This window comes from Rhincodon typus, chromosome 11 (assembly GCF_021869965.1).
Source record: "Rhincodon typus isolate 14 chromosome 11, sRhiTyp1.1, whole genome shotgun sequence".
In the NCBI taxonomy this organism is placed as follows: Eukaryota; Metazoa; Chordata; class Chondrichthyes; order Orectolobiformes; family Rhincodontidae; genus Rhincodon; species Rhincodon typus.
In genome coordinates, this window is record NC_063342.1 from 22,297,963 (window position 1) to 22,318,271 (window position 20,309).

At 37.6% G+C, this 20,309-nt stretch overlaps 1 protein-coding gene and 1 long non-coding RNA gene across 8 annotated transcripts in view; one reads left to right on the forward strand and one right to left on the reverse strand.

Moving 5' to 3' along the window:
• Window positions 1–20,309, forward strand: part of LOC109915940 — an 86,847-nt gene that overhangs the window by 14,189 nt on the left and 52,349 nt on the right. For 2 of the 5 annotated variants that reach the window (XR_007263261.1, XR_007263262.1), the window contains exons 2-4: window positions 9,478–9,583; window positions 10,329–10,459; window positions 19,423–19,759. This is a non-coding gene — a long non-coding RNA (uncharacterized LOC109915940). Of the gene's footprint in view, window positions 1–9,477; window positions 9,584–10,328; window positions 10,460–19,422; window positions 20,304–20,309 lie in introns of those variants that run through there. The other 3 variants (XR_007263260.1, XR_007263263.1, XR_007263264.1) reach the window with 2 other exon arrangements.
• Window positions 1–20,309, reverse strand: part of synj1 (synaptojanin 1) — a 120,195-nt gene that overhangs the window by 5,395 nt on the left and 94,491 nt on the right. For 2 of the 3 annotated variants that reach the window (XM_020515612.2, XM_048603167.1), the window contains 7 exons: window positions 18,367–18,529; window positions 17,532–17,747; window positions 16,468–16,602; window positions 10,311–10,358; window positions 9,500–9,570; window positions 9,231–9,342; window positions 4,678–4,907 (listed from right to left, as the gene is read on the reverse strand). In XM_020515612.2, coding sequence (XP_020371201.2) covers window positions 4,678–4,907; window positions 9,231–9,342; window positions 9,500–9,570; window positions 10,311–10,358; window positions 16,468–16,602; window positions 17,532–17,747; window positions 18,367–18,529 — 975 coding nt within the window. The remainder of the gene's footprint in view (window positions 1–4,677; window positions 4,908–9,230; window positions 9,343–9,499; window positions 9,571–10,310; window positions 10,359–16,467; window positions 16,603–17,531; window positions 17,748–18,366; window positions 18,530–20,309) is intronic. The other variant, XM_020515613.2, reaches the window with a different exon arrangement.

Sequence of the window (20,309 nt, forward strand, 5' to 3'; positions counted from 1 at the left end):
ATTTTGAGGCCCGTTCAACCACGAGCTGAGCTTCTGACACTATCCAAATGTTTTCTTTACGACCAAGACAAACTACTTTTACACAGTCAGTGCGTGTCACCTCAGCTGCTGAAATGATCATCACTACATTTATTACCTCTAGACTATTATTTTCTTCTGGACAGCTCATCTAAAACTCTACTGCATATATTTAACTTTCATCTAGTCCAATTCATCCAAGACTTATGACTTACTTTCACCTAGTTTGCCAAAGCCTCATTTTTAAAAATCTCATCCTTATTCCCAAGTCTCCTTCACTCCCCCCACCCACTGCACTATCCTTCTGTAGTATCCTCCAGTCCTACAACCCTTCAAGATTTCCATGCTTCTCCAGATCCACTTCAATTGCACTACCATTGGCAGCTATGAATTCAGCTGACAAGATCTTAAGCATTGGAATTCCTTTTTTGAACTGTCTGCTGCTTTCTTTAAGATGCGTCTTAGAACCTATTACTCTAACCAAGCTTTTGATTATCTGCCCTGCTGTCTCATGTGGTTCAGCTCAAAAATTGTTTAAAAACATCCTTGTGAAACATATTGGGATATTTTACTACATAAAGGCACCATATAAATTCAAGCTGTCATCAAATTAAATAATAAAAGCAGTGGAAATCTGCAACTTTTTTGGTTCATCCCTGTGGTAATTTATGCTATGCTCCAGTATATTATTGGTCAGCTTTGGGCTCATTTGAAAAAAAAAGTGATGACACTATCCTTCCTCTTTAGTTTACTATTTTCTTTCCCTCTCTCTAGATGATACCAACTAACAAATCTGAAATTAACCACCACATTATGCAGTACACACTGCAGAATAAACTGAATCATGTATTTTCAATCTGGAAATCTTTCAAAGATCTACATCCTGTCAGCCTAAGAGAAGACCAAAACCTTTGACCAAGAAGTGGGGATAAAAAGGATAGATTTCAAAGCATGAAAATGTTTAAGCAAAATCTTTAAGATTTTCAGTAAAGCATACAATAACATAGGAAAGAAAAAATATGGAATGCAACAAGATGACTATTCCAGTAGTGATTGAAAAGGTGTTGTATAGAAGATACTCAGTTATATTGATTTAGAGTAAAAAGTACTGTTTAAAGAAGACATCAGATTTGGTGTTCTTGATTAGTATTGAATAAAATTATTGAACTAATATCTCAACTTTGTACTTGACAAGTTATTAGTGAAAATGATTTCCAGACAAAAGTAACACAGTTGGGAAGCAATCAAGTGGGAGCCATAGACAATTTTGAAACATTTTTGATGAGATGGCCAGAATACTATACACTGGTCAGTATAATATCCTTGTATGTGTCCTATCTTTCAGGAATGGATGCAAGGATCAATAAAGAAAAAGTAATTGTACAATAAAAGATTATTTTTGAAATCAATATTATTTGGCAAGCAATGCAGCTGAAAGATCTTGAAGTTGTGGGCATAGATAAACTTAGAGTTCGGGGGCATATGATATGATATTTCATTAAGGAGAAAGAATAACTGATTTATTGTTAACACATCTAAAACACTAAGTGTATGTGGGAATTGTTAAACAGTGAGATATTTCAACCACGCTTCAACTTCAATAAATCTAAAACACGAGTAGCAATACACCACTTTTCTTGCTCCTGGAAAAAGGTTTATAAATCATTTCCACAGCCAAATGTAAACTCAATAAAATGACTTATAATAATTAGGTGCAACATACATAATGAGTAAAATAAAATTTAAAAGACATGGTAATTACTTTGCAAAACGAGGAAAAGTATTTTACAAGACTGGCAAAATCGCTGATGTATAAGACTTTTCAAGTGTATACATCAAAGTGGTGAAATAAAATGAGTTATTGGAATTACATAGAAAATTGTAAATTAATTCAATACCTTTCACCCTGATGTTGTTCCTGCTTGTGAGAAAGACACAGTAAATATCAGAAAAGAGAAAAGCAATAAATAGAAAATTTATTTTCTATCGGACAGCAAGTTTGCTAACACTAGTCATGTTTCCTTTGGTTAAAATTTTTCCAAATGTTGAATATTTAGAACATAGACCAGAGTGGATCCTTATTCAAGGTCACTGTGGTGCACATTAAATACAAATGTTGAAAAGATACTATTAATATATTTTATATTATATTGCAGGTAAAAAGGATGTGATGCATTTTGATGTGAGAGATAAGCAGACCACCTAATCTTTGGAAGCACATTTAAATGGGATAAAGACACAGACAGTACAAATACCTGTAGTACTAGTAGTACAGACTCAAATTGTTACAAGTAGCATCATAGGCTAACAAAGCCATACGTTACTCAAGGGCTACAAATTGGGGAGAGGTAGAGAAGGTTGTGTTTTCACCTTTAGTGGAGTTCAAATTTAGGGATCATCAATATAGGTTATTCACTGAATTCAATAAGGAATTTAGAGAAATTTCTTTATCCAGAGAGTGGCATTCCACCACATGGAATGGTTGTCAAGAATGGAAAAAAATGTATTTAAGGGAAAGTTTTTATAAAGCACATGAAGAAAGGAGAAGGAAACACTGACAGGGTAATTTTAAGTAAGGTACTGGCAATCTGTGTGCAACACACACACACAGGGCTAACTGTACTACTACTACTACTACTGCTACTGTTGTTCTATCCCAGATTAACCAATTCAGGAAGAAAGCAAGGGTCAACATTTGGCACAAACTAGTCCACATTGCTCAGCTCCTCAGAGTATGAAATTGCCCAATCATGGAGTTTTTTTAAAAATATCACAATTGACCACCAAATGGGTTACATCAAGAACAGCAGTACATGTTAATATCTATAATTTACTACATAGTGATTGCCCTAATCCATTAAAATTTTTAATTAAAAAAAGAAAGGTACAAGACAGTGGAGGAAAGGAACAGCCAATATTCTTTAACATAGTTGGACTATTAAAATATGTTTTGGAGCAGGTTAGCTGCAATATGCCACAAGAATCCAAAGGATCAAAACAAAGGTGAGAGAAATAAAATCGGAATATGAAAAGTTTCACATCCTGGTGATAGGTAAAGTGGATGCTTTACATTTAAAAAGTCAATGTTAAGTTCAACAATCTAAGGCTGTGATTGCTACCTCCATTTTGTTTCCATAATCTTTGGATACTCTGGCTTCAGTTTCTTGTTTCTCTCATTTTTGCTTTTGGTCACCAGCTGTTCAATCAATCCTACTCACTCACTTAATCTAGACTCCTACATAATTTAAACTCTAGTGTCCAGACCTTTCTTTTTGTTCTCTTACCACCCTTCATACTTAAACCTGTTTGAAATCTAAATACATTTCTAATTTCTTGCAGTTTTGTTCTGTCCTGCTGAATATTTTCAATTTTTAAAAATGATTTTTATTTCTTTTTTTAATATTTAAAATCTGTTGCTCCATCAGGAAGGTTGGCATATTTTAACCACATAATGAATCCTCCAATCACAAGTATAATCAATTTGTTACCTGTATGTTACGCTAACTTTAGAACTAGTTTATTTAAGTAATCTTGAAAATGCTGAAACATGGGTGAGAAACAGGTAAAAACAAAGTCAACAAAATAATAAGAAACATTTCTGATGAAGGTTAGAATCTGAAGGAGGGTCATAAATCCAAAATGCTCCCCACATATGTTGCCTGGCCCAACATTTGCAATATTTTGTTTTTGTAGCAGAATAGTTGGCAGATGTTAAAGAAACAATTTTGGTGGCCCTAGCAGTATGCTAACAGAATAGCCTGATTTTATTGACAATGTACAGGAATGGAACAAGCATAGATGAAACAGCAGTAAATACTTATTGATCTATTCTCATTGTGCCTCTGCCCACCACCAGTTCAACTCCCAGATATTTTGAAGAGGTCAACCATGTTTGCATGAGCCTAATGTTAATACTTTGGTCCCTCAGTTGAATAATTGGAGCCTAAGTGACTTTAACCATAAATAGAGTAGGTTGCACACAGAGCTAGGCCAGCCAATGAAGCAGCACCAAGAGTATAGAAGAGGTCCAAAAGAAGATTACCTTTTGAGTTTTCTGGAGATTATCTTGAGGAATAAGAGGAACCTAAGTGCTCTTCCAATCTTTACCAAATCATGGACCTCCCCTGCCCAAGGTGGATCATCCCAACCCACCACTACCATTTCAGTTAGAGCTGGGAGTTTCAGGTGTCCAGTGGATAGGCCAATATCCTGTTCAAATCAACAATCTAGTTCTTATTTTTCAGTTTGAACTGTGAAAAGTGTAATTGGCAGGTGAGGCCCAGATACCAGAATAGATGTGTCTCTCACCAGTGCCATCAAGCACACTTTCCACTCATGCTGACCCTGGGACTACACGTGGTTCCGGTAACTTGGATACAGTGGCGACTGGAAGGGAAAATATCATAGCCTTTCCTTCATTTTGAACACTGGCATACGAAGGTACATGTTCTGTTCACTAAGTTAGTTCACAGGAAATAGGAGAACAATTAGTTCGTTGGCTTTTCAGTTCATGTGGTATTAATTATACAGTATCAGAGACATTTTACAAAATGGTTCCAAAGTGCATGCAGGAATGTTCTAAGCAAATCTATTTTTCAGTTATACATTTTTACATATACACAAAAGCGCTGTTATTTAAGAGATGCCACTGCTATTTACCTGCTCTGCAGTGATAGGTTCTACTGGCAGGTTCTGGGCAGATTTGCTGCGAGGTGGAGCCTGAGGTGCTAGATGATCTAAGCCAAGAGAAGGGGGTGGAGTCTGAGAAATAGGTTTCAAACCAACAGGTTTAAGAGGCTCCTGTAGCTTCTGTGAACCTAATGGGGGAGGTTGCAGTGGAAGCGGAGTAGCGATTTTTGGCTTGAGTGGTTCTGGCAAGAGCAATGGTCCTGAAAGACAGACAGAAAGTAGTTAGGTAACATTCATTCAAAACTTCAAAAAGAGCTTGAATTTCCTGCGTACTTCCAACTTTGCAAATGAAGAAGTTTCTTAATTTTAATGTTTTTAATGCATCCTTGCGCCACTTAATTGTGGGGGATGACCTGCTTCAGTCTCACAGTGGTAAGAAAACCGTCCCTGATTAACAGGACAGCAGAAGGGGCGGACAGAATTCCCAGCTGCCAGTGGTGAAATGTCAATTGGACTCAATGAGTCAACTGGTTTCCACTATCTGTAGGATATTTTGCTGGTGACAAGCTGTTCCATTTATGTTATTAGCTGATAGAATTAAAGAGAGTCACAAGATACAAGTAACCTCTCAGAATATTCAATAGAAAGTATTTAGGAAACGATAAATTGGTATTTATTCTTCATGGCGTTCTTGCTTTAATTACTGTAATCACCAAACACTAAGATCAGACTGCCATTTACAACTAATGCAAATTTTAGTCAGAATTTTTACAATTTTAATCTTGCACTTTACATTCAACAACATTTGTGGTTATTGGTTGAAGGATACAAGAAGGTACAAGAATGCAATCAAGGGCTACAGACATGATTTCATTTAAATGATTATCTTGTCAATCCACAGGTATGGTGCTTTGTTATTATGAGGCGTCTATCAGGGAATTTATTATTAAATGGAGGCAGCGATAAGCTCATGGTATTTTGTTTTAATTCACTCATAGGATATTGACATCACTGGCTGGGCCAGAATTTATTGAGAAGCTGTCTTTTTGAACCACTGCAATCCGTGTGTGATATGGCAGATCCACAATGTTATTCACGAGGAAGTTCCAGAATTCTGACCTAGTGACATATTGTTGTCCCTTCAATGTTGTTCCATTTCAGACAGTGAGTGGCTTGGAGGGGAACTTGCAGATAGCAATGTTCTCACATATCTGCTGCCCTTGTACTTCTAGTTGGTAGTGGTCATGGGTTTGGAAGATGCTGTCTAAGGATCTTTGGTGAATTTCTGCAGTGTATTTCGTAGACAGTACACACCATTACTACTGAGCATTGGAGGAGTGACTGAACTTTTGTTGATATTGTGTCAAGCTTCTTGAATGTTGTTGGAGCAACACTCATCCAGTCAAGTGGGCATTATTCCATCATATTCCTGACTTGTGACTTGTAGATGGCTTTGAAGAGTCCGGAGATGAATTACTCACTGCAGTGTTCCTAGCCTCTTAACTGCTCTTGTAGCCACTCTAATTTAGATGGCTAGTCCATTTGAGTTTCTGGTCAGTGGTAACCCCCAGCATGATAGTATGGGATTCAGTGATGGTAACATCATTGAATGTCAAAGGCGGTGGTTCGATTGCCTTTTTTTTTGGAGGAGATGGTCTGACATTGTGTAGCACAAATGTTATTTGTCACTTTTCAGCCCAAGCTTGGATCTTGTCCATGACTTTTTGCATTTATACATGGACTGCTTCTGAGGAGCTGTGAATAATGTTGAACATTCTGCAATCATCAGTGAACGTCCTCAACAACTGCAGAGTTTTCCTCAATTCCCACTGACTCCAGTTTTGCTAGGGCTCCCTAATGCCACAAATGTGGCTTTGAATGACAAGGGCAGTTACTCTCACCTCATCTCTAGAATTTAGCTCTTTGGTCCATGATTGAACCAAGGCTGTAATGAGGTCAGGCACTGAATGGCCCTGGCAGAATCCAAACTGGGTATCACTGAGCAGGTTATTGCTGACCATGTGCTGCTTGAAACACTTTAATGACACCTTCTATGATTTTACTGATGATTGAGAATAGACTGATGGGGTAGTAATTGGCTGGGTTAGATTTGCCCTGCTTGATGTGTACAGGACTTAATGAACAATTGTCTGCATTGTTGGATAGGTGCCAACGTTGCAGCTGTACAGGGACAGCTTGGTTAGAAGTATGCAAATTCTGAAGCCACGTCTTCAGTACTACTGCTGGAACATTGTCAGGGCACTAGCCTTTGCAGTATCCTGTGCCTCCAACCATTTTTTGATATTACATGGAGTGAATCAAATTGGCTGAAGATTGACATCTGTGATATTGTGAAACACTAGGAGGAGACAGAGAGATCATTCACTCAGTACATCTGGCTGAAGATTGTGTGAATGCTTAGGCCTTATTTTCTGCACAAATGTGCTGGGCTCTCTCATAATGAGAATAGAGGGTGTTAATAGCCCAGCAATTATACCACTAGGCCATCGTCTCCTTCCATTGCTGAACTACTAATCCAGAGACCCAGGTAATACTTTGGGGTAACACGGTGTGGATCTGGAGGAATACAGCAGGCCAGGCAACATCAGAGGTGCAGGAAAGTTGACGTTTCAGTGCAGATGGTGGAATTTTAATTCAATAAATACCTAGAATTAAGTGTGAAATGATGACTATGGAATGATTGACAGTGGTCGGAAATGCCAATCTGGTTCACTAATGTCCTTTAGGAAAGCAAACTGACTTCCTTACCTGGTCTGGCCTACATGTAATTCCAGGCTCTCAGCAAATGTTGACCGCTCTCAGCAAATGTTGACCGCTCTCAACTGTCTTCTGGGCAATAAATGCTGGCTTGGCCAGCAACACCCACATCCAGTGAAATGTATTAAAACTCTAGAACTCTTTACAACGATAAATACTTTCTTCGGTCAAGGTGAAGTAGTTAGTATTCAGGAAGGGGGATAAAGTTGACTGAGTTGCCAAAATGCCAAGTACAAGCATAATGGAATTGTGCATGAATCATAGAAGGTTAGTATGTTGGAAAATCGGGTAATCATGCAAAAGCTACTAGAATGTTATAATTTATTGCAGGGGAAATCAAATGCAAAAGTATGGAAGTCATACAGGACATTAGTGAGACTTCAAGTGGAGTACTGTGTACAGTACTGGTCACTGTACCTAAGGAAGTATGTTAAGGGCAATAAATGTTAGCCAGCCAGTGACATCCATGTCCCAATGTGTCAGAAGAAGTTCAAACAAGTTTCATTGGACAGATTCCTGGAATTAGTTGGTTGCCTTATGAGAAAAGGCTAGACAGGCTAGGCCTGCATCCTCTGTAGCTTAGAAAAGTCAGGTGACAATTGAAAAATAAGATCCTGATGGGACTTGAACGGGTCAATGTCGAAAGCATGTTTCCTCTTGCTGGAGGATCTTGAATTAAGATTCATAGTTCAAAAATAAGGGAACACGCATTTAAAAAGAGATGAGGACACTTTTGTTCTCTCAGAGGGCTCAGTCTTTAGAATTTCCTTCCTCAAAAGGCACTAGATGCAGAATCTTTAAACATTTTTAAGGCAGGGGTAGATAGATTCATGGTTACCAATGGGGTGAAAGATTATGGGATATGTAGGAATGTAGAGTTGAGTTTAAAATTAGATCAACCATGATCTTATTGAATGGTGGAGCAGGCCAAAGAACCTAGTGGCCTTCTCTTGCTCCTTGATCACATGTTTGTAACAGGTACTCAATAACAACAAACAACCATTATGTCCAGTAACAAAGCAGCACAGACAAGAAAGCATAAAAAAGTTTGTGCTCAGTTCCTGTGCTATTGATTGATTTTTCTCCAACTGCTTGGTTGGGCTGCAACAGACTTGACAAATACCCGACATTATGTCTGAATGTCAACCGAGCTTCAAACTTCACGTCTTGCCCATTTAGTAATACACTGCCCACCTCTTCTCCTTCCTTAATTCCTCTGTCCCTGGAATCTTCTCATTACCTCAAACCTCAATTTTTAAACTACCCTTCTCAATAGTAATCAATTTTCAACAAACTCCAATTGGTCCAACATTTTGCCTGCATGCTGTATTATATTCGTTATGCTTAATTATCACTCATTCTAACCCACTCTTTACAACCTCCTCAGCCTCAATTCCTCCCAAATCCTTTAGTTATTGGACTATGGCCATTTGTTTATTTTCTCCTCTCTCTGCTTTCAACACTGGCTGTGTCTTTGGCCATATCTTTTGGATATCATTAAATTCCTGCAGTCTTCTATTTCCATCTTGAAAGCCTTTGCCAAATTGATCTTTTTGAGCATAATTTTGGTCATCCCACCTGATTCTGGACATCAAACTATAATTGTTCTGTGCCTCTCTCCCTCCACCTCACAATCTGCCACCTCAATAAAGTGTCTTGAGCAATTTTCTAAGTTAAAGGCACTGTATGAATGTAGATTGTTATTGTTACATAACTTTAAAGTAGCAGTGATGAAACAACTGGAAATACAGCCATTATGAATACTCTGGAAACTGTTTTCCTTTAAGACAATCAATAATACTAACCTGTTAACAGTTCTGGAGTTTTGCTTTGAGGTTCCGACTGCGGTGCTCCTATGGGTAGCTTGATCGGTACATTTGCTGGTGCACTAATAACCCCAGCACGTGGTGGTATGCTCTAATGAAAGACAACTGATACTTAACTAAGAGCTTTAAATTATTTGAACCATGTTACAATTACAAAAATATCAATTAATTTCTCCCCTCTGGTTAAGATGAATGCACAACAGTATGTGTATATTTGTTTTCGCAGCAAAAAACTCTAACAAACATACCGGTCTAGATGCAACACCGGTTCCAGTACTAGCTGAATTCATGGTTGCTTGTGGAGGTGGCTGGACACGGCCTGTAGAGAAAAAGTAAGTATTGGGTGGTATCAAATCGCTTTTGTCAGTTTAGAACTAATGGCACCTTTGAAATTTGCCAATCTGATCAGGTTTTGCTAGATATGATGCTAAATTTTAAGTGTAATGAAGTTTATCCAATGTATTAAATTATTGAGCTTCGGTCCACTGTTTTTGAATCTTAGTTTTCTCAATATTGTAGTCAAACAAGAACACTGCTTCCTGCAATCTTAGTCAACTGCCATGTGGTCAGCGATTCACAGCTCATGCTCTCAGCCATAGCATTATCTAGTGGATTTACTAAGAACTGACTAAAAAGCTGCAGGAGAGAGAAATGGAGTCCTAGCAAGAGACTGAGAGTCAATGAGAACAAAAGGGAAAGCACAGGAAGCACAAAGAAAGAGAGAGACTAAAAGTAGATTCATGCATCTATGACACTTTGGCCTATCACAATCTTTGACTATTACATTTCAAACGATGTTTCAAAAATTATGTGAATATATAATTTCTGTACCTGCAGTAATATGTTCTACTTTCATGAACAGACTGCAAAGATTCCATTCAAATGAGGGTGAAACTTCACTAACACAAATTACAAAGTCCCACATACAAATGAAGTCAATATCAAGCTTTATGCATGCAAGAATTAATTATTTCTAATAGATACTTCTAACAAACTTAAATAATTCCTTCATTGAGTTCTAACACATTAAAACTTATGTTGTATCACGAACAAAGTTACCTTCCATTTCCTTTCTAGCTAACCCTGGACTGACAGGTGCCCCTGGACCTTATGGGGAGAGAAAAAAAGGAAAATATGTCTACATAGAAACCATTACAACAGACATACCAAGGGCAGAAAACAGAAAAGTAAATCAAGTCGAAACACAGGTGAACAATCAAATCACACAGCATCAAGATTACTTATTTACTTTTTGTATTGCTGAAAAAAGATATTTGAAGCTATTTTGCAAGGATATAAATTCAAGGAGAAGACCGACATCTTACCCTAAAGGTATCTCAAAAGATTCAGCAACAGATGAAGCCGTTTCAGGCTGCTATGTGGCAGCAACATGCGGCACCTGGGGTGCACTGACAGCATTCCCACCTCTGATCGAGGGGGCCTGGCTTCAAGACACACCTGCTCCAGAGGGTGCGTAGTAACATCTCTGAATATGTTGATTACAAAATACCTGCAGCAGCAACACGAGTGGTGTTCACTAGTAACAGGATAGTATTGTCAAGCCAAAAAGATGCGCTGCCTATTGCAAAAAGGTAATGTGATGTATGAAGTTCAGGGCTGGTGTGACGCCACATATGTAGGCCAGATATGCCAATGACAAGTGGATCACATCAAACAGCATGTTCCACAACAAGCAATGTACTGACCTTACCCAACTAGCCTACATTTGCAAAACTTGCAACAGTGTTTATCAATAGACATGATTCTGCAATTGGAGAATATTTGCTGGATGACTCAGAAAATTACACTGACAACCAACTTAGGATCATAAGTCGTGCTTGGTTGACACACTTGCATGTACAGGGAAGTCTTAGATAGTAATACACAGGTCCGTTTTAATTTGCAGGCCAAAAGATGAACATACACTATGTCTGTTTCAACTCAAGAAAATAGGTGATAGCCATCCGCTAGTTCATTTCTCAAGGCAAATGCACTGATCAGAGTCTGGTTGTTAACTATCAATCAGTAATAATGGGTTAGTTCTCCATGTCAACACCTCTACCAATTACCTCTCATCTCATGCAATGTACTGTTGGTTTACCCTTGAATTTAAATCCTTGCAAATTCCCGATGAGTGTAAGATAAAAAGCTTCAACAAAACTTCTTTTGTTCAGCAATACTCAAGTTCTGTCTTACAAAACTATTATTTAATTTACATTTCAAAAAGCAGCAGCACATTGAAACAGAACGGTACTTGCCGAGGATGAAGATAGAGTATTACTCAGTGTGATAATATGCTAAGTGTTGAGTTACCAGAACTGACCAGAGTGGGAAACAATATTCTGTGCATTACTCTATTAATGCTTCAAAAGTATTGCTATAGTCTTATTAATTTTTGGGGATGGTGCTTTTAATTGCTGCCTCATTACGTAGGCTGCAATCTTTTAACAAAAGACTGCCAAACAAAAGGAACATATAACATGAAGATGGAATTTTTAGAATAGTTCCTGAAATACAAGTTTTATAACTATCAGATTTCATATTTGAAATGGCATTCCAATACAACAATTAAAAACAAACAATGTGATTAAAAGAAAGGTAAACTACTTTTGCTGTTGAGTCTTGTTCCCACTTTAATATTGATCAGAAGCAAAATAAAAGTTCTGATTATCTTAATCAGTGAATTATTTTAATTGGAAACTGAAATTGCAAATTTACTGCTTGATAAATCTCTCATCCGTTAGTAGGTAAGGCCTTTTTATACATGCAAAGTCCAAGCAATGTGTTAAAAGTCAATGTAAAAAATACCACTCTCTATCAATACAAAGGAAAAGGAAAGATGGTTGTGATCAATTATTCCTTCACAAGACTGCTCTTATTTCTGGTGCAGCAATGAGATAATTAAACTGTGGATATTAACTGAGGAGAGCAAATATAAAATAAATCAGACTGTAAAACGCAGTTATTGACTGCATTGCAAATTGTACGGAAAGCTTAAAAGTGGGTGTCTATCACCTGTGCGGAGATGGTGAGTTTATCTAATCATGTGCTGAAAGGAAAGTGTCAATCTTTCCCACAGAAATTAAAAAGAAAAGGGCAAGTCACACCCACATAATGTCTTCCTGTTAACACAAACTCATTAGTTAGTCCTTCTCAAAGTGGGCCCTGAGGCAGCAATGGCCACCATGGAGCTCTGACCAAGTTATAGCAGCTCTACTACTATACTCCCACTCCAACAGTCCTTATTGAAAATATCCAAGCCTGGAAATGTGGTCACAGAGGGAAAGCAATCGAGAAGTACGTCATAACAGCAGACTGTACACTACAGTTGAAAATGTTTTGGGATCTTCAGAGACAAGATCCAAAATTAAAGTAACAATTCTATTACATTTAAATAAAGCTACCTATTTTCTTAAAGGACAGAAGAAACAATTCCAATAGCATGCAGAATAATTTAAAAGGCATAAATATTCTAATTATAAGCCAGCATTTAGTGAAATCCATCATCTCTTAAGGTTTTATTTTTACCTCTGAACTCTTTCCTAGTTGGTGCAGGACTTCTAGCTCCTTAGTGAAGCATGAGGATGATAGTGAAGAGGACGTTAGTCATTGTAAAGCATGCACAAGCTTATTGTTAATAGACAGTTTTAAATACTTAGTGTCACATTTTTGTCTACAGGCCACATAATTAAATAGAATATCTAAAAATCCTCAACTTATTGACCACACAAATTCCGAAGGCGAAATAACAAATTGGATAAAATTATTTACTTTAAAATTTGTAAGCTAGCTTTCTTCCCCTAAAAATTCTAAAAGATGTATCAAACCTTTCATTGTAAGTCATTTAAAAATTTGTAGCATCCACCTCAGCTGGTCAAGTCATCTTGATTCTTTTATATATACTGTGCCTAGACTAAGATTAGTGATTTGCTGCTTAAACACTCAATGTCCGTCTTTGTCACATATAGCTTTGACTACTCCAACATACTGAGTTGACTCCCACCTTTTACCCCTTAAATTTGTCATCTGAAACTGCTCAAGCTGCAATATAGTGTGAATGCTAGAAATCTGGAATAAAACAAAGTGCAGGAAAAGCTTATCAGATCTAGCAACATCTGTGAAGAGAGAGACAAAGTTAATATTGAATCTGAGGACTCCTCTTCTGCACCCAAAGTCGTCAATGTATCCAATATTAACTGTTTCTCTCTCCACAGATGCTGCCAGACCTGCTGAGATTTTCCAGCAATTTCTGATTTTGTTTCTGGTCACTCGTGTCTGTGGTCTGTTTGAAGTCGATCAGAGGCTTGGAGTGAATATAGACATGAGGCATGAGGCATGTGGCCTGTCCATCGATTATCGAGGGTATAAAAGGGGTCTGTAGGGGCAGCAGTTGGACTGCTGCCAAAAGGAGTCAGTCAGTCAGTCAGTCAAGCAGGTGGTTACAGTAGAGGCATTAGTGATGTTAGGAACACAGATGGTGATCAAGAATCTCTGGGTGTATTTGGGGAGGGGTAGAGATGTGGAACAGCACTGGAGGCCATGGAAAGCTATGACAGATCGTTATTGGAACTGACTACGACCGTGGCTTCCATAGAGGACAAAGGAGGGCGTCATTAAGGTGGAACATCAGGTCACAGGGAGGACAGTTGGAGGCGATTTCCAGCATTCGCAGATTCTTTTTTGGTTTATCAAAAGTCTCATCCTGTTATCAAATCCCTTCATGCCCTTGTGTTTTCCTGTGTATAATATCCTCCAGCCCATGATTCTTCTAGTTATCTGCAAACTTCAATTCTGGCTCTTGAAAATCAGATTTAAAATCAGTCCACCATTGGTATCTATGCCTTATAACTACTAAAGCCCAAAAGCACTGAAATACGCTCCCTGATGGTTTTCCTCTTTCTATTTCTCTCTTTTGGTCATTTGCGTCAATGTCTCACGTCACTCAGTATAATGGCTTATTGCCTTAAAATGCTCCTGGGAAACACCGAGACATTTTCATTACAGATGCTGTATAGATACTGGTTAGTGTTCTATCAGAGAAGTCTTCAAAAATTTTCAAATAGAAAATTACTCAAATTAATGTAGCATGCCAACAAGGTGATTAACAAGCAGGATAAGGAGATATATTTTGATTAATATGTAATCCATGTGTATCATAATCATTCTGGCAATATGATTAGCAGCAACATTTACAGCAGTATCATAACATCTAGAAACCCTAAGAAAACAGTGTTGCATTTGTGTGCAGCGCATCTATCACAATTGTGATATTATCTTTTGACTTTTTGTCAGTGATCCTATTTTCCATCATTACCAAACTGTACACATTTTAGAATATTTACAGTATGTATACACTGCAGAAATATAGGTGATCTAAATGAACTCTTACTCCTCATTCTATTTTTAAAAGCAGTGACGAACATTTTCTCTTAAATAGAAGGTGGAGGTATCCCATCAACAAATCTCAGAATGGCAAGATGGGCTTGCATTGCTTCCCCCACCCATTCAGTGTCACAGAATGACTGTAACACTCAATAAGAAAATAATTTCAACAGCAAGAGGTAAACCCCTTTCACAAGATTATTTTCATTTCACTACATAATCAGACACGCATGTTGACACTGAAAATAATGTTTTGGTTTCAAAAATCAAAAAGATTATCTTATTGATTTCGGTTTTCGAAGCTGCATGGCACATTAGGGCTGATCACTTGGTGATGTAAAGAAATAGAAGGATCATCTTTGTTTTTTTTTACAACTATGGAAAATATTACTAAATTTCTCATGTTTTTAGTTGCGGTGATTTCTATAGCCTGATCCTTCTATATTTTATATGTAGAAAGATTTTTTGTTTAGCAGATGTGTATGGATTATCTCCTTTGTTGCAGTTGTCAAAGATAGCAGCCAATACTTCAGAATTTCAGCACATTAACTGAATATTACATTTGTTTGAATCTAATTTATATTAAGAATTGATCTTTTATGTCATAGTAAATACAAATCCAGAGCTCCCGATATCCTGTTGTCACTTAAATCTGACAATCAGAATTGACTACTTACTGAAGTAGTACATGATTGATTTAGATGCATGACACACTTTGATGCTAAAAGATGCAGGCTTTACAAGTAGAATGGATTATTATATTTTCCCATCATTTTGGCTGTTCTTCCATATGCAAAAGCAGCTGCTCCCACTTACATATGCAATATGATTTTTGTTCACCACCATGCCCCATACCCACAAATAATTAGCAATATCTTAAGATTCAAGTACTTTAATTGTGTAACAGCACTCAAGTCTCAGAGTAAGATGATTGTACATCAAGCTGTACTACAGAGGTAGTCGCACAAGCCAGGCCGACATTCCAGCAGAATACTGAAGTGTTGCATTGTTGGAAGTACTATTTTTCAGATGAGACCTTACGTTGACTCCGTTTGATCTTTCAGGTAGGAGTAAAAGATCACATCCAACTAATTAAATAACAAATGAATTCTACTGCCTGCATTAGAACAATTACAATCTATTCAAACTATTTAATTGGCATCACAATGACTTTAAAGCCAGGAGACATGAAAGGTTATATGTAGGATTCTGAAGCAAAATTTGGCTACTTGACACAGGAAAGCTACTCCAATCTTGAAGGGTTAACTCAATCAATTTACAACCAGTGAACAAACTAATTTTAAAAAACTCCTTCCAGATCAGTATTCCAATATCCCCCTTCTGCTTATCCAGAATTTGTGCAAGTCGAAGCCACCGTGTGGCGAACCTAAAAACAATTAATATTTAATCTTCACTTTTCCAAATAACACACTTATTTGCCTTATTTTTCTCATTTCCATGCAAGTGGTATTACTGCAATGTATACACAGGACAGAAATGGGGATTTTTGATTACTTTTCAATATTTGTTACAAACAGAACACGTGATGCAAGATAATGAATACTCCACTGCAGTTGTAACAATTTAGGATCAGTAAAGCTAACTTGAGTGCATTTTACTCAAAGAGTATCACACTAGCATTCACAAAAGATCCACGTGCTACGCAGAACCTTGCGTACAAAATCCAAGACTATTCACAGGCCCATAACATTCTTTTGTTGTATTAGTAATTTTCTTTTCTGCAATGCTCAATTCAAATATTCCACTAAATTGTCTTACATCAAATTTACTTTGTTTAAGCTTCCAAATACTAAGGGATAAAGCTGTCATCTACCTGACGGAGGTGGTGGCCTTTGTGGTGGAGCAGGTCTTGAAGGAGGTACTGCAGGACGTGGAGGTGGTGGTCGCTTTGGTTCTAGGGTTTGACTACTTTCCTTGTGTGCTGATACTTGCTGGAACTCTGAAGCATCTGATTTCAAAAAGAAATTAAGATAACATGTCCAAACTTGTTGAAGAGAATGGCATAGCAGATAACGCAGTGAGTCAAATGGCACACTATAAATAATTAAGCCAATCACAGGAGACATCAATCAAATATGACTAAACTTTGTAGTATTGACATTCTTTGGTTTGTGTTTTAATTCATTCACAAGTTGTGGGCATCACTGGGTAGACCAGCATTTATTGCCTGCCCCTAATTTTCGAGCAGGCAGTTAGGAGTCCACACATTGTTGTGGGTCTAGAGTCACACATAGGCCAGACAGAGCAAGGACAACAGTTTTCTTCCCTGAAGGAAAGCAGTGAACCAGATAGGTTTTCTCTGACAGTTGACAACAGTTTTATGGTCATTAATTTTTTTTTTTTTTTTTAAATTAAATTCAAATTCCACCATCTGCCATGGCAGGATTCAAAGTCAGATCCCTAGAACACTACTTGCGTCTCTGGATTCAGTCTAGCGATAATATCTCTAAGACTACCACTTCTGATGCCTAAAATTTAGCAAATTGACTATACCATTAAAAATATTATTTTTACATTTGCTAAAGTAACTCAGACTGACCAAATTTTCTCATCGTACCATTACATTTCATTATTTTAAACAAGCTATTGGACAAAGAAGCAGAATTTTTTTCACTCTGAATCACTTATTACGTTTGAGCTTAATTTATCACTTTCTTGTGGGTGACCTATAAAAAGGTATTTGCATTTAAAATATAAATTAATCCAACTCAAGAAAGCCTTCAAATGGTTAGATGATGTACAAAGGCAGTCTTAAAAGTTTAAATCACTTTAGAAATGCAGAAATTGCAACAAAATTTGACAGAGGTAGGCTTGCCTGCATTCAACTAATGTTCTATATTTCTGAATTTATTGTTTATATTCATTGAAAACCATTACTCTGTTGTGGTTGCTCCTGTTGAACTGTAGCAGTTCTGGAAGCTGCTCTGCTTGGTCTGCTAGGCAGTGTTGGTAGAGGCATCTCTGGTATCGTGGGAGATGGACATGGACTTGTTCTCGGAGTTGAAGCAGGAGAGGTGCCTGAACCTGAACCAGAGACAGGCTGCAAATGCTGAGGAATTTCATCTACTTCAGCACTATAATCATCTACGTCCCCTGTATTAAAATAGTATGAGATACATATGAGAATTACAAATTTATAACAAATGCTTTTAACTATATACCTAACCTTATCCTTATTTCATTCAATGAGCTTGCATTATGAGCTTATCCTTCACGGCAAAATTACTTGATCTAAAATTACAGAAGTGAATGTTTTACAATGTTAATGAATGATAAGATTCTACAATTAAAGTCGCACAGCATACCCAAACAATATTCACCAGTCAAGTAACATTTAAAAACACAAAATGTTGGAAATCACAACCGGGTCAGGCAACTTCCATGGTCAGAAAGCAAGCTAACATTGAGTCTAGATGACTCTTCATCAGTTTGCTTTCTCTCCATGGATGCTGCCTGATCCCCTGTGATCTCCAGCATTTCTTATTTTCATTAGAGTTGAACGTCTGCACTAATTTGCTCCTTCATTTTAAAACAGATTCACTTATAAATTACATTAGAAGTATTAGTTGCATGTACTGCCAGCAATTTATTATTGTGCCCAAATAAATCATTTGACAGATATGAATGGATTTAATCACAGTCAAAACATTTTTGCTGCAAGCAGATACTGCAGGATTTGCAATATATACTAATTCGATGCTCTATAGCATACCTTCCATATCATAGTCAGCAGTAACTTCTGTATCTTCTCCAAGCAGTGTGGAGCTAGTCGAGACTGGTAAACCAAGACCACTTCTTTCCAGACTCATCTCTTCCTCTAATTTACTGGTCCAATCTGGATTCTTCAGGCAAATGTGGAGCGTCCTGCCCAAAACCTGCAATGACATTTTATCCCCCCACCCCACGCAAAATCATTCAATCAAGACATTTTTCAGTAATTTTGCAAAGGACCATCAACTAGTCACTTCAATCTGTCAGTACTCAGGCAAGATTCACTTGATTATTGAATTCACTATTCTTCTGGGACTACATGAAAGTCCGGTGTTTATATAGAAATCCCTTTATAGAGGTGTTTTTCCTAAGTCTTTAGTACTCTTTCCTTGTCATAAACTCCTCTGCTTCTGTATTTTTATTTCTGCTGTTCTCCCCCTGCATCAAGTTCTGCATTCGTCGCTTGCATTCTCTCCATGTCCACTTGTCTCCCACTGAACTTTGTCATTTCTCCTGTGGCTTTCCAGTTACTGCAAACAACTCATGTATTTTCTTACAAAACATCCATCAACAGAGATTTGAAAAGAAACTTATTCTGAGGAGAAGCACTAACAGGCTCCTCTAAACCCTGCACAGGTAGTCAGTCAGTGGACTTCACTCACTCTACCTGACAGTATGGTCCAGAAAGAGAAGGTCTTGTGGTCTGGAAATGGACCAGATGTTTAAACTTCATCACTAAAATTCCAAAAATCTAATACTAAAGTCTAAACAATTATCACGGTTGACTGCAACATTTTTCAACTGGTTTACATAAAATAGAACAGGCATTCAAGTGCAAGAAGAGATTTGAAACTTCAAATCAAGGTCCAGAATTTTACAGGTAATTTCAGAAATGATAGGTTTAGTACTCATATTCCGTGAATTATTTGCATCAAATTGTAAGTAGATTCAGATTTTTCTTATTTCTTCTCTCATTTTCTATAAAACATTCATACTACATAGTGTCAACTTGAATGGTGAATGGTGAATGATTTATTTATTGTCACTTGCATTTTAGTGAATAATACAGTAAAATACAGTGAAAAGCTTCAACAGTCACAAACTATCCAAAATGGCACTGGATTTTGAAGAGTGGAAAGGATATAAGATATAACAGAGTTCAGAGCTGGCCCACCAACGACACCTGCGCTGCATAATGGGATCTGAAGTCAAAACTTTCCAACTTATGGACAGGAGTCACTGAACCAAGGCTAACACCTAAAAGGCCTTCAACAATTTTGATGCAATAGCAAGGTTTGGAACCAGGAAGCTTACAGAAACCACCACAGACTGAGACCTCAGGGACCACATCTCCTGCACCTCCATTCAAAAACTAGTTCAGTGAAGAATGTAAGGTAAGCATCCTGAGAGCTGTATTAAGCACATGAGAAAACCAGACAAAGTTGCAACTGAGGCTACGTAAATGCCAAACAACAAATTCAGTATGTGATAAATTAGAAAAAAGTGAACCCACAACTAACAGGTCTGGTGAAAGTCTTGGTAAGCAGGCTAGTGGGGAGTGACTGGGCTGAATCTCATGATTTTTTTTTAAGCTAAGTGCATGTTGTGTCAATTTTGAGGGATACTCGCTGTGAATTCCAGTGAGCTTTCTCACCTTCGCACTATCTACTTCATCCCAGGGCATCCATCACGTCTACTTTCTAGTCCTATTTAACCATGTACCATTCCCAGAACAATGCACCACTCAGTGGATAGCCATGAGAAGACCAGCATTTCTTGCACTGACACCATCTTTAAAAGGCTGTGGTCCTCAAGCACTAGCAAACTGCCATGGTTCCTCCTTGGTGACGTAATTGTACAACAGCCACAAAAGCACACTGGTCATAAGACATAGCCAGCATGACACTTACTTGCACATGCAACCCCATTCTCTCACCATACCAC